Here is a 13,877-nt window from a genome sequence, read left to right as displayed (position 1 = left end):
GCTCAGGCGCACACATGGCTCTCCATCGTGACCCCACCGGACTGCAGGTGGGGTCAGACTGAACTTTCTCTCTAGACTAGGAGCCAGCGTGAGGGGAGAGATGGTATCCCCGGCTCCTGGCTCAGGTAGGATGCCCAATAAAGAGGTGTGATATAAAAGAGTTGACTCAGCGGTAACCCATGCAAGAGCATTTTGGAGGTAAGCGCCTTCCTTTCTGTCTTGGTATGATCTCAGATCTGGCCAGTTGATACCCCAGTTCTAAATCCTGGGAGGGGCTGATTAACTGCTGAGCCACTGTTACTTTTCTCACTGAAGACCAAGCAAGGTCACACGACAAACTCACAACTCTCCTGAACTCAGGCTCCAATGTTCCTACTCTCATTTTCTATTGGTAAACTGGGATCTCCCTTTCTCAACAGAGTAACACTGTCCCCTAGCAGGCATTTAGGAGCAGTTTTAGTTCTCACGGTTTGCTGGTAGCTGCTTGGTGTCCGGACATGTACACGCAACATCTTGAGCAATAAGGTCCTAGGTCCTACTAACTTCTGAGTGTCTGCTGAGCATTTATATAGCAGATAAACCCGTTGTGACAATCTGAGCTTAGGACTTAACTGCATCATTTTACATATAACCCAGAGGGTTTTTGTGTGTGTGTGGCGGGGGGGCGGTGGGGGGTGGATAGCATGGTTTAATACATACTGAGTTTTCCAAGAATGCTATTGTTTTATAAATTGGTGGAAAATATATATATAATTTAGATTTTCATGAGCTCTGTCCTTGCATTTCTGAAAATCATGTCAGCAGTTGCTACAGCGTTTGCGTTGCCGTCCCAGCCTCCGATATTCATGGGTGTCTGCAGGTGTTGCGTTCCGTGAGTCTGTAGATGGGTCCAAGTATTTGTCCATTTCATGACACCCCCTCATTTTAGGAGGGTAAAAGAGGCATCATTAAATGTGTGCTATACGGTGTTGGGTCGGCCACGGCCTGGACAGTCACCTGCAGGGTATGAAGTTATCCTTACTCTGATCTCTTCTTCTAACCTCAAAGACAAAGTGCCACGGGGGACAGAAAGGGCTGGCGTATCTTGCCAGCAATTTCCTTGAATTATTACCCAAGTCAGCACAAAAGCTGAAAAGGTTCTATTCTGAGACAATAACTTCTTAGGGTACTGTCAAACAGGCTGGAAGAAATGGGATGCTAGTTATCTCCCGATGCCCGCTCCTGTTACAGATAAGCCCATAAGCCCCTGAAGCAAATCTGCTTCCTTTCGTTCTAATTTAACCTTTAGAAAAAACTAGACTTTCTATCTTTCATTTCAATCAGGCCGCCACGCTCACACTTCCACCGCATGGTGAGAATCTGAACTGCAATCAGGGTCCCGTGAGCATCACCTTCCATTTTGAGTCTCTCACTGAGTAGACAGATGAAATAGTTCTTCACCCATTTCGTGACACACGGCTTCCTAACACACACAGATCCTCTGCGTGAAGCCAGTGTCTGCTACTCCTGAGACAGGAGAAAGGCAGGAAACCTGCCTGGGTTTCAATCCATTCACTGGATCCTGGGTGCACTGTGCAACGAATGGGCGTGGGGAACTTTTCTGTCTGTTTCTTGCCCTGTTGATCTTGCCACTTTGCGTTTTCAGGCTTTGGCCATCATGTCTGTCCTGTGTGAAGAAATGAGGGCGTGTTTGTCTCTGCTGCATGAGTTTCACAGGTCCTTCTGTGGCAGCCTGACCCTGCCTGGCCATTTCCTGCTCGAATGAGTTCATTCCTGACTGCCCTTCCCCCACCTCAAGGGCTCTCCAACTAACTAACATCAGTTGTTTCATAGCTTGCCAACCAATTAATGTTCTTCCTTATATCTGCAGCTGTGTAGGGATGACAAGACTGTATAAGACTGCCTGTTATGTGACAGTCAGGGCTCAGCCTTTGGATAAGAATCCGCTGAGCTGGTGCCGGCATCGATAAACGCTGCTTCCTGCTTATAGCCTCGGTGTCCCATCTCTCTGAGAATTCCGCATCACTTCCACTCTGACAAGACTTCAACCATGCTACCCATCTGACACTGCTGCCACCCAGTGTGCTTCCCGAAGCCACTCTGAACTAAGGCTGCTTGCTCCTGAGCAGCTGAGAAATCACTTCAGTGCCTTTCTTAGCGCTGCCCATGCGACTAAGAGTACGGCTCTCACTCCTTCGAATTCCACTAGAGAAATAGTGACCGGAAGCTGCCAGCAATCTGTTTGCCTGTTTCTGGGGCCAGCTCCAGACATGGAGGCAAGAGAGAAGAGGCAGCTGGTGATGAAGACTTTCCATTTGTCCTAACTCCAGTGAGCCCTCAAGGTCCTAACCTTGGGCTGTGTCCCTGGTCTGGTTAGTCCAGTTTTAGCAAGAATCCTGCTGAGTTAGTTTAGTGAAAATCACCCCCTTGCTATCTGATCAAATTGTTCACCCTCCACCTTTGATGTCTGCTCACCCTGCCTGCCCTAAACAAGAATCCTCTTGAGTTGTGTAATGTAATCTTTAAAATGTCCTATTTTCCTGATGCCTCAATATCCCCACACAGGCTATGAGCATCCACCCAGATCCACTAGTGTGATAAGGTCGTCGGTTCTATAAGTTTCCCTTCCTACTCTCCCAGCTGTGACCCACTGATGTTCAAAGTCACCAGTGACTTCTCCCACGCCCTTTTGTTTATCCCACCATGATCTCCAACAAAGGTCTTTGTCAGAGGTCTTCTCTGCTTCTCCCACTTGGTGGAGCCTGTGCCCTGTGACCCCCTTCTCCAGAGACTCCTGTCTCTCTTAGACCTGTGAGAATAAGAAATGTTTTCTCCTGAGCTTCCCCTCTGCCTCCTCTTGTGGCCGCACCTGGCTGACCATATCATAGAAGAATCTAAAGCAGTCAGTCCACCAAGAGGTCCCTCGGCCTTGATGTTTGCTCTTAGCAATTTTCCACCCATAGTCCCCACCCAGCCTCTTGGCTATAAATCTCCACTTGTCTTTGTTGGAGTCAGAGTTGGGCTGATCTCTGCCCTCTGCTACAAAACCCCACTCCAGTGCCCTGTGAATAGAGTCTGCCCTACCATCTTTAGCAAGGGTCAGAAATTATTTTTTAGTACCCGGAGGAGTGCAGACAGGTTCATTTCCTGTCTGTGGCAGTAACGCTCCTGTGTATGACATCTTTCAGCTTACACTGTCCTGTCACTCACATTTCTTATTTAAACCTTAAAGAAAATTTTGTGGTTAATGTGGTCATTCTTCCTTTCAAATGAGGAAACCGAGGCACAAAGAGGCCAAGGTACTTTCCTCAAAGCATAGACAGAACTCACCAGCACATTTTCTTTCTACCACTGTTGCTGCTGAAAGGGAGGTGGAGGGTTCCTCAGAAGCAGGAGGACAAAGGGATAAATACAGATTTGCAAGTTGAGGGCAGACTCTCAAAGTGGGGATGTGCTGCAGGGAGTTAGAAGCATGGTAGAATAGACAAGGAGGGCCATTTCCAGTTCGACCCACACCGAAGATGCGTCCTGGTTAGTGCAAGGTCTCCAGTGCTATGTTGCCTCGGGGGCATTTCAATTTAAAATAAGATGTATGAGTCACTGCTACAAAAAGGCAAATAGAATGAGAAGGGGCCCTCCCTGCTCTGAATTTTCATAGACAAAGGGCACATCTCATTTCAGTACCTCTTTTTTTCCTAAGCAAATGACTTGGATTGCTGGCCTGTGTTGGCATCCCCAGTGTCCTCTGGGAGCTGCGGGGGGCAGGGAGCTTCTATTCTTGATCAGAAACTGTTGAGTCTTCATCTGAAGGGATTCTACTCATCTCAGAATGTGTTACGAGCTCACATGCTGTTTCCCAAATGTTAACCGTCTGCAAGAAATCATTCCCCCGCACCCTAAGAAAATACTGCTTTGCTGGACTCACAGCTCAGTTTTCATGATGTCCTCGATTCTGGATGGTCATACAAGCATGCACACTCACATGTTCTCTCCTTCCGAGTGGGGGGTGAGGAACGGCAGGTGAGAAAAGAGTTTCAAAGCCAAAAAGGGGTAAAGGTGTCCCACTCTCCCCTCCTGTCCTCTGCCCAGGGGAGTTCTCCCGGTCCCTGCCTTCCCCTTCCACCAGGAGCTGCTGGCCTGGGCTGGGAATGACTCACGTTCCACCCTGTCTTTGCGAAGGTTGTCAGGAAACTGCTCTCTACTAAGACTGACAGAATCTGCTGTAATCGTCAAAGGCCAGGAAAGGCAAAAATAGAGTCTCCTCCTTTCTGAGGAAACCTAACCTCATCCTGCAGCATGACCCCTCCTTCTGCTCACTAGGAACCTTAGAGAATCTGAACACAATTGATTTTGATACAGACGTATAGGACAGACGGAAGTTTCTGCAATCCCTCTGCATCTGGTGGGTGGCGCGTTCTCACTTTTCACCACTAGATGGTGCAGCAGGGTCCTGACCAGCATCCCCAGGAAGGCAGCTTCCATCAACTTAAATAAGAGTGTGCTCTCCAATGCAGACTAAGGTTTTAATGGAGAGAGGATTGGAGGACGATATTGAGCTGCTCTTGGCTAGCTCTGAAGATGGGAGAATATCGATTTCTTTGGAGCGGGGCATAACATTCCATCCATGGTCTGTATTTAATAAGAGCTGCAAGACCACCCTGTACCCAGGCTGGCCACAAAACCCAGCCCGGCCTCATGCAGTAATACTGCCAGGGGAGTGGGCAGTTTAGACTATTGTACTCCCTAAATTCTGGCTCATGACTTGAAATATTTTCTTTTTTTGTGTCCCCTAACTGAACTCCTTGGGCTAGAGGGTGTGGCTGGAAGGCAGATGTGAGGCTCGGGGTATCTGGGTGTCGGTCTCTTGTATGCAGGGCTGCCAGGGTTGGGAAGGGGAAGAGAAGCAGCACTGAACACCGAGGAATCAAAATTCTAAACCAGAACCCGGCCTTCCAGGTGGTCATAAAGGTGTACTGTAAAAGTGGGAGGCTGTAACCTATGATATTTCCCTGTTCATTACCTTTAATCATATACTTTAAATATTTACACAGGCGTTTGTATTCTTGCCCAAGGCTCACAAAGTAATTGAGCCTGGACAACCCCAGTCAAAGCACCTTCATATCTCACCTGACCACCAAGATTATCTTCTATCTGGTCCTTCTGTTGGACCAGTAAATTCCTAAAACCTAAGTCAGATCTTGTTCCTACCTGCTCAATACACCTGGAGCAAATCTCAATCTCCTTACTAAGGTCTAAAGCCTGGCCTACCTCTCTGATCAGATGGCCTCGGCCATCGTGGCCATCATCCTCTGCCTAGAACACCGTGCTCAAGTTCTAGAGCAGGCTTGGTCTGTTTTCTGGGACACACCCAACTTTTTAATGCCTCGGGCCTTTTGTACTTGTTAGTCCCTCTGCCTTCCACCATCCCTTTCTGGCTGCTTCCTCTTTCTTGTCCTTCAGGTGTTGGTTTAAATGTCACCATGAGAGAGGCATTCCCTGACCAGTCAGGGGATAGTGCCACCCCTATCCCCTACTTTCATTTCATCCTATTTGAGTCCCCTGCACTTATACCAGGGACAGTAAACCTTCCTGTAAAGGGCCAGGTGGTCTCTGTTGGGACTTCTGTATTCAGAAACCAGCCAATGAAAGGTATGGTTGTGTTCCAATAAAACTTTATTTACTAGGGTAGCTTTGGCTTTGGCCATTGTTTGCCATCTCCTAACTCACCTTATCTGGCATTTTTCTTATTTTTTAATGGATGAGTATTGCCTCTTTTGTTCACTGTGATCTTTCTGGTGCCTAGAACACTTCTTGGCATATAGTTGACACTGTGAGTATCTTTTAAATGAATATTATTTGTTAACTGCTTTGTTCTTTAAAGCCTTGGTAAATCTTGGTTTCTAGTTTCCTTTTTTCCAGCAACTTTTCCCCTTGGAAATTTAGCTTTCATTTCTCATCAGAAAAGATGACTAAACATCTGCTGATTGACAGGGAAGAGCATCCTGCAATCTGGGAAAGCCAGATAAGAGCATGGGGAGGTGACGTGGCTTTCTGCAAATGGCAGGATGCAATTAGACCCAGCACTGATGGAGCAGCAACTCTTAATTATGCAAATGCAGCTTACTTGTGAATTTTAAATTCTGGGCAAACTCCCAATTTTGTCCTCTTTTCCAAAATATTCCTGGGCATCTTTCTCACTGTCTAGTCTTAGGCTTAGGAAAAGCAACTACTTCTAATATCAAATTATGGAAAATCTGATTAGAAGGACAATCAAATAAAATAAAAAGAAGCCAACTTCCCAAACCCTCTGAAACTAGTATTTTAAAATCAGATAAAAATGGGACTTGCAGCGATAGTAAAATGGATGCTGATGAAAAATCTAAGTGTGACCTTGTCTCCGCCTGCCTGATAACGAGCACTCTACTTTTTTCCAGGAGGAGAACTGGTCTGGTAAGCAGCAGCACAGCACGGTTCTTGGGCAGGTCTAGAGGGCTGAACTGAGCTTCGTTTAGTGGTGGGGCGAGCACGTGCGAGAGTAGAAGGGGCGGCTCCTCTTTTTTAAGAAGCGTAGACAAAAAAGGGGCCACAAACTAAACCTGACAAGCTCAGGGGAGGCCAGCATGGTGTTTCCTACAAACTCAGAGACGGAAAGTAACCACGTAGGATGGTCTGAATATAAAAATTCCTTACTGAAAGCGGGTCATGGTGGGTACTCACATCCTAGGCCTGTAGCTTCCCTGACAAAAGTCAATCTTTACTTTCAGTGAGCCTGTTCATTGTCTTTTTGCATCTCAGGTAACATACCCATGGAACGTCAGAGTAAGCCCTTTTTCTTGGACTCCTCAGGGCACACTTACTGAACCAGAGCATGAGAACACAGAACCCCTCATGGTTATCTTGTTCCCCAAATATCACCTCTATGTGCTATAAATGTTTTTATCAATCCTGTACCCACCAATGTGAGAGAAAGATGTGTCTCTCTGTTTTGCTTTTTATCCAGTCCCAGAGACTTTCCTGCTTTGCTTTCTCCTGCCCTTTTCATCTACCACCAGTGGATTTCATGTGACTCTCCTTACGTCTCCTCTTTAGATTCTAATGTATAAAATAAGCTGCAAAACTGCTATTTCCTGGACCATTTTCTCCATCGGTTGAGATTTTGCTTGGCATTGGTACTAGCAATTGTCAGCTGCCTCAAGTAAACGCATAAAATTCCTCTACAGGTTTGGACATTTCCTACCTCGACAGAAGGCTGTACCTAGAACCCAAAGTGTGACTATGGGGGCTTCCAAAGACCCCTAAAGCAAGGATGTGCTGGTTAACCAGCTTGCTAGGGGCCAAGATGGCCCTGATTTGTCATGTTTGCTATTCCTGTGGTGCAAACACTGCCACCGTGGCTGCTTTCAAGGCCCTGATGTGACAGCACTGACACGTACGTGTGTGGCAGGCTCTCCCAGACAGCACCAGAGGCTCCAGCCCATCACTACCTCAAATCCCTTTGTGTCGAACTGGGCCCGAGCAGATCCTACTCAGCTCAGGCTTGCGCCGTGTTCTTCCTCTCCCCACAATCTCGGCCTCTGCACCCTCATCCTCCCCTGCCCAGATGCACTGGCTGCAAGGCTTCATCTCCCCATGGGTCAGCCCCCTGTGCTGTCTAAACACAGAAACGCCCTCTCACTCTCCTCTGGCCGGTCCTCTCCCGCCCCACGCTGGTCAATAAGATGGCTTTGGTTAGTTCTTCAAGAGCAGAAAGACTCAAGCTCCCTAGCAAACGTCTAGAGATACTTTCCTCGATATGTCAGCTGACTGGAGGTGAAAACTCAGGCAGCTTTTCTTTTGCTAATTTGGCCCATTTAGAAACCAAATGGAATGGCACAGCAATTTAAGGCCAACCCCCCTGCTGTCCCAGATACAGATTTCTCCCCAGGAATGTGTTTAGGGTCAAGGAGTGGGTCTTCAGAGGGTGACACCGCCCTACAGGGGTGTCAGGAAATATGTGGAGGCCTCTTTTGATTTCCAAAATGAATGGAGAAGAGAACCTATGACAGGAGATGCTAGGGGTCCTCGAATCCTTCAAGGACAGGAAGTCCCATCCACGCGAGCACACTAGAATTCAGTTAGAAATGCTTGGCAGCCAAATCCTCCCTTTCTGGCTCTTCAGGAAGCTGAGGCTTAGAATTCTTAGAGGGAATGACTAAGGTAAGCAAACACATGGGTCTCCTTGAGTACAGAGTCTAGAAGAGTCTGCTGAGGGAAACAGGGCCTGGGTCTCCCTACGGAAGGAGATTGGTGCAGTCACACAGCAGGCGGGCGAGCTCGGTGCAGGAGAGGACTGTCCCCGACTGGCCAGGAATTGCACTGAAGAAGCACTGAACCCTCTGAGGGACCATGGCAAGCAGACATTTCTATTTCAGGTCTGAATCTGGGCTCTGAACTAAGTAGCAAGTTGCTTCACCTCACCTCCATGAGGCTGGCTTCCTGCAGGCACATCCTCATGCTGTAAATTACAGTGCCCACCAGATACAGAAGAAAGCGGACAAGTAGCTGAAGCATGTATGCAAGTCGATATGCAAACCACGGGACAGGGACAGCTGCCTTTTCATTCAACTGGTGTGTTCGAAGCCTCGTTTTGTTCATTCTCAGAGTTTACACAAGGGAAAAGACACATTTTCACATAAAAACAGAATTTCAGACTGATAAATAGAATTTCTCACCTTTCGGAGTCTTGCAAGGAGACCTGCTACATGTTCATGCTGTTCTGACCTAGCAAGATCTTCTGCTGTCTTTCCATCCTATTGGAGAAAAATGATTAGTTTCTTTCCTTTGCAACAGAGACCGGTGTGTTCTATACACCAATTTTGTCACTGGAGGCAGAAACAAGAAGAATAGGGGTCAGAAGCAAAGAAGGTGAAAAAATAATCCTGGCTTATTCCCTTTCTGTGGAATCCTTATTTTACTTGACTGTCCAGGAAAGGAAGAGAAGAAGTAGGGAGAAATCGTGCATTGGTGTTTTGAGGTCCAATGGTGAGATGTCTCAGGCACACAGGCTTTAATCAAACCCGGCACCTTGTTACAAGGCAGATTACCTGGTGAACCGAACCTCTCTCCAATTAGGCAGACCATAGATTGTCATTAGATGCCAAATTCCAGTTAGTGCCGGCTAATGTTTCAAAATACATCCATAGACAAACCGCAGCACTGGTATCATGCTAGTTACGGGTAATTACTGCACATTCAAAGAAAAGCCTTCGTTTTACAGACAATTTTATCTAAAGATTTTCAGTGAACATCAAAGGAGGAAATAAGGATCCATGGCACTTCGATGTTCGCTTTTTAATTAGAGAATTTTCACAGGGCTTCAGTCTCATACCGAACGAATTCATTTGTTTCTCCACCATGAATACGCACGATAATGGCTAACGTTTACTGAGCACCTCTTAATGAGCCCTGCGTGCTTTGTGTGCATTGACCGTCAGAGTCACTCCTGGGCGGTGGGAACTATGGCTGGTCACACACCACTGAGGAGGGCACAAAGGCTTAGGGACTGTTCTGCTGCAGTTTTAGGAACCACAGCAATTTAAAAGTAGACAAGATGAGGAGCAATTTCCAAATCAACAAAAGCAATATTTTTTTTAACTAAAAGAAGCAGTTTGGCCAATCTCTCAGTGTTTGTCGGTAACAGAATTCTATTCCCATGGAAGCTTAGAAATGCCTGCCCGAGTCTGATTAACAGCACGCCTTCTGAGCTCTCAACTCAAGTCACTCTCTGGGCCATGCGTGGGTTCTCATCAGACCAGCGTTTCTCTACCTCAGCACGACGGACGTGAGGGGTGGGGCAGTTCTGTTGTGGGCAGCTGTCCTGTGCACTGCAGGATCCCTGGCCTCTGCCACTAGATGCCGGTAGCATTCCCGTTTCCTCACTGGTGACAACCTACACTGTCTCCAGACATTGCCCAATGTTCCCTGGGGGCGAAACCACCCTAGCTGAGGACCACTGTCTTGGGCTGAAGCTGGAAGTTCAGGTGGGTGCTCTAGGAGGAGGCATGCTTTATAGTCACACGCCATCTCTCTGCGCTCCCTCAGAGTCCCCAAAAGTCTCCAAAGGGTAGGTGCGGGCTTCTATTTTGCTTTGGAGTGAATTAGGTAGGTGTCATGTCCGACACCACATCCCCAACTAGGGATTCTTGCCAAAGTGTCTAGATCCTTTCCTGCCGTGATAAGCAAAGGCCTCAGCTCAGTGGTTTCCAAGCTCCGCCACACACTGGAGTCACCGGGGTTCTATAAGAACTCCCGCTGCCTGGCTCCCACCCGCACATTCTGCTTTCGCCAGTCTGGGGTGACTCTGGCATCGGAGTTCGAAGCGCTCCCACGTGATTCTATTGTGCAGCAGTTTAGGAACCACTGCTGGAAGAAATCTGAGCCTTGACTTAAATCTGGTCTTCTGGCATGTCTGGCCATAACATTTACTTCTCTGGAAGATCTCAGATCTGCATATAAGACAGGCTGAGGATGGTCAGTGACAAAGATGACTCTCTACCATTAAGCCTTTCAAATGACGGGAAAACCACCATTGACAACAATCCTTACATTTGCATAGCACTTTACAGTTTGCAAAACACATTGCTCTAAATGACGCTCTTCAGGCTTCCAAAAGAAACGTCTGCCAGCGTCGTCGGAAGAGTTTGAACTTTGGGGTGAGAAGGTTCAGCTTTAAGTCCTGACTCTGCCCCTCACCAGCTGTGTGGTGAGTCGTTCAGCCTCTCAGACGGAGCCTGGGTTTCTTCATCTGCCAGACAGGAACAGACACTGCACAGGTTCTGAGCAGATTAGAGGAAACCAAACGGAAAGAACCAACAAACTGGCAGGCAGAGAAAAAGCAAGCAGTGGTAGTTAATAAAAGAGCTGAGAATTTCCCCAAACTCCCTGGCTTTCTGTCCAAGAGGGAGAAGGGTAGGAGCTGGGTCTCTGCACTGTGGCCTTGCTCTACCATACACCCCTGAGCGAGGTGCTAACTCCTTGGGCTGTGCCTGGCTCATGAGCCATCCTAACACTCGCTGCCCTCCTTGCTACAAACAGTGGTCCTGGAAGGCCTCACCAAGCGGTGACATCTGAGTCAAAACCTGGAGGTGCGAGAGTAAGCCATTTGCATGCCTGGAGGAAGTCCTGCACTTGCTGTGTGAATAACTGTCCTGTTTGAAGAATATGAGGGAAGCCTGTGTGACTGGTGCCGGAGGAGCAAGGGGAGGAGGAGGAGCAGGAGATGGAGTCAGAGGGGCCCTCCACAGTAAGGACTTTTACCCTGATGGAGGGTCGGAGAGGGGGGCATCATCTGACTTATGTTTGAACAGGGCCACACAGGCTAGCGTGTGAGGAACAGACTGTGGACAGGTGAGCTGGAAGCAGGGAGACCAGCTGTGATCACACGTGATCACAGCCAAGGGCTCACAGCCTCTTGGGATAATCAGAAGTCAATCCCAACATAGTAAGAAAGGGGCAAATCATACCCGCTGAAGTGGGCTGGGAAAGAGGAGTCTTCCTGGGGCTCTAGTGGAATATTGAAAGATGAGAGGCATTAGGGTCCCCAAATCTTCCTGCCACTAATACCATCAGCTACTGTGTGCCCAGGTGCCTGCCATTAAAACATTAATTTCACTTTGAAGGCAGCAGCACATCATGTTGCCTCATGGCGGGGTGTGATGTGTGTGTATGCGTGTATGTGTGTATGCGTGTGCATGTGTGCGTATGTGTACTAGAAGGTACTATGTGTAGGGGATGGAGGGGTGGAAATAGGAGATTCAGAAGGAAAGAACGGCATGTGCCAACTTGATGAGGTGGGAGTGAGCGAGGGACTTCCCAGGACTCAGGACCTGCAAACAGTTTCGTTCCTGAGGGGGTACAGGGGTGAGGTGTTTGGCTGGGCAGTGGGCAGGAGCCAGGCCATGGAGGTCACATTCTGAAGATCACAGAGCCCCAGGATGATTTGAAATCAGAGCACACTGCACATTGGCTTTCCCAGAACCATGCATGTGGGGTGGGATGGAACTGTTGGTGGCCATGAAGCTACAGTCAAGGACCAGTTCTGAGACTGAGTTGGTCCTGGGGGAAACACACAAGTGGAGGCAGGAGGATGGAGATCTGCGAGTTCCAGAAGAATCCAGGATGTGGCCACTGGTACGACGCCGGGGAGAAGAGCTTCCACGCTCCTGGACCGGGCACCTGAACGCATGCTGGAGCCCTTAGCAAAGGTCAGACACTGGGGAGAAGAGCAGACCCGGAGGAGAGCACAGAGTGCGTGGAGACTGTGTCTGAGTGTGGCGCTTGGGGAGCAAGCGAGGCTGGGGACCTGGATGTGGGCCTGAGTTTGGGTGCAGTGCAGCCCTGGGGCTGGAGAGAGAAGCGGTGGGTGGAAAGCGGGAGGGCAGCCGGCCATCTGGGATGGAGCAGCTACAAGAGGACATGGAGTTGGAGGAGGGCGAGCCGAGGCTGGAGCTGAAGCTGGAGCAAATAGTACTTTCTCATCCAAGGCAGGAGAGAGTGTCAAGAAAGTGTCAACTCCTGGAGAGGTAGCTGTAGAAATAGTATTTAAAAGAGCTGCTGACACTTAGGTGAGAAAGATTGTAAAGAAAGGCAAGGAAGTGATTACTACAAAAATCAGAGGTGGGGTGGGTTACACTGGGGAGTGGGAAAGGGTCACGCAGCAAAAGGCCACTGGGGCCTTCTGGCGGAGGGGCCTCAAAAGTTCTATTTCTTGACCTGAGTAGTGTTACAAAGGTGTTTATTTTAATTATTCATCAAGCTCTACTTTTGTTCATGTTTTTTTTTTAAACCGTGTTTTATAACAAAAAAGTTTTGAAGAGAGCTACCAGGAGGAGACTGGGGACTCTGCTGAGAGCCACGAGGAGTTGAGGACAGACTGTGGAGGGTGGAGGAGGGGCAAGAGACCAGAAACAAGAAAGGACGAGATATTCAGAGGACTTCTTCAGGTTACCCTGGCTGAGAACAGAGTGAGAGAAAAGGCAACGCTAGAGGGCGCTGCAGGGTCAAGGGACGTGGGGAAGAATGGGAAGAATGGTGTTCCTACCGCAGAGGGAGAAAAGCTGGCAGAGGAAAAGAGGTTGGCACTGTGCCATCCAATAAGGGGGAAGCCCCTTCACTCCCCTTCTCCAAACCCCACCACGTGGCCCACGTGGCTACTCAGTGCTTGAAATGTGGCTGAGGTAAGATGTGCTCCGGGTGTAAAATACACACCAGATTTCGAAGACTTAGTGCAAACCAAAAATATGAATCACCTCGATAATTTTAAAATAATGATTATAAGTCAAAATGATGTTTTTCATATCTTGTGTTAAATAAAATATATCACTGAAATTAACTTCCTCTTTTTCTTTTTAGATGTGGCTACTAGAATATTGAAAATGACATATTTTACCTCGTAAAAATACATAGACATGCTCTGTTGTGGAGTAACTGAACTGTGTGCCAAGACACGGTTGGGCAGGGTTTGGTAATGGTATATCAGGTCTAAAGGTCCATGCATGGCCATGTGTGTGTGTATTTGTGCTGGACGAGGAGATGCCCTAAATAGGAGACAGTCCCACGTAGAACACTGGCCATCACTGAGCTGTAGAAATGCCCAGCTCGCTCAACATTGCAGAGAAAAGACCCAGTCCTTTCAGGGAGAAAATGACATCAAGGTAACATTAGTGCAGTCAGGAAGGCAATACAGGAATACTTCGTCTTATTATACTCTGCTTTATTGTGCTGTGCAGGTAATGCATTTTCTTTTAAACAAATTGAAGGTTTATGGCCACCCTGTGTGGAGCAAGTCTATCGGTGCCATTTTTCCAACAGCATTTGCCCACTTGGTGTCTCTGTGTCAC

The 13,877-nt window shown here is 48.0% G+C and overlaps 1 protein-coding gene across 1 annotated transcript in view; it reads right to left on the bottom strand.

The window, feature by feature from the left end:
* Positions 1-13,877, bottom strand: part of DAPK1 (death associated protein kinase 1) — a gene marked incomplete at its 3' end in the record, with an annotated part of 153,981 nt that overhangs the window by 407 nt on the left and 139,697 nt on the right. Inside the window, exon 19 of the mRNA XM_011384129.1 lies at positions 8,712-8,789. Coding sequence (XP_011382431.1) covers positions 8,712-8,789 — 78 coding nt within the window. The remainder of the gene's footprint in view (positions 1-8,711; positions 8,790-13,877) is intronic.

This window comes from Pteropus vampyrus, unplaced genomic scaffold (genome assembly GCF_000151845.1).
Source record: "Pteropus vampyrus isolate Shadow unplaced genomic scaffold, Pvam_2.0 Scaffold562, whole genome shotgun sequence".
NCBI lineage: Eukaryota > Metazoa > Chordata > Mammalia > Chiroptera > Pteropodidae > Pteropus > Pteropus vampyrus.
Note: the sequence above shows the minus strand (reverse complement) of the source record. Positions and strands in the feature narration are given on the sequence as shown.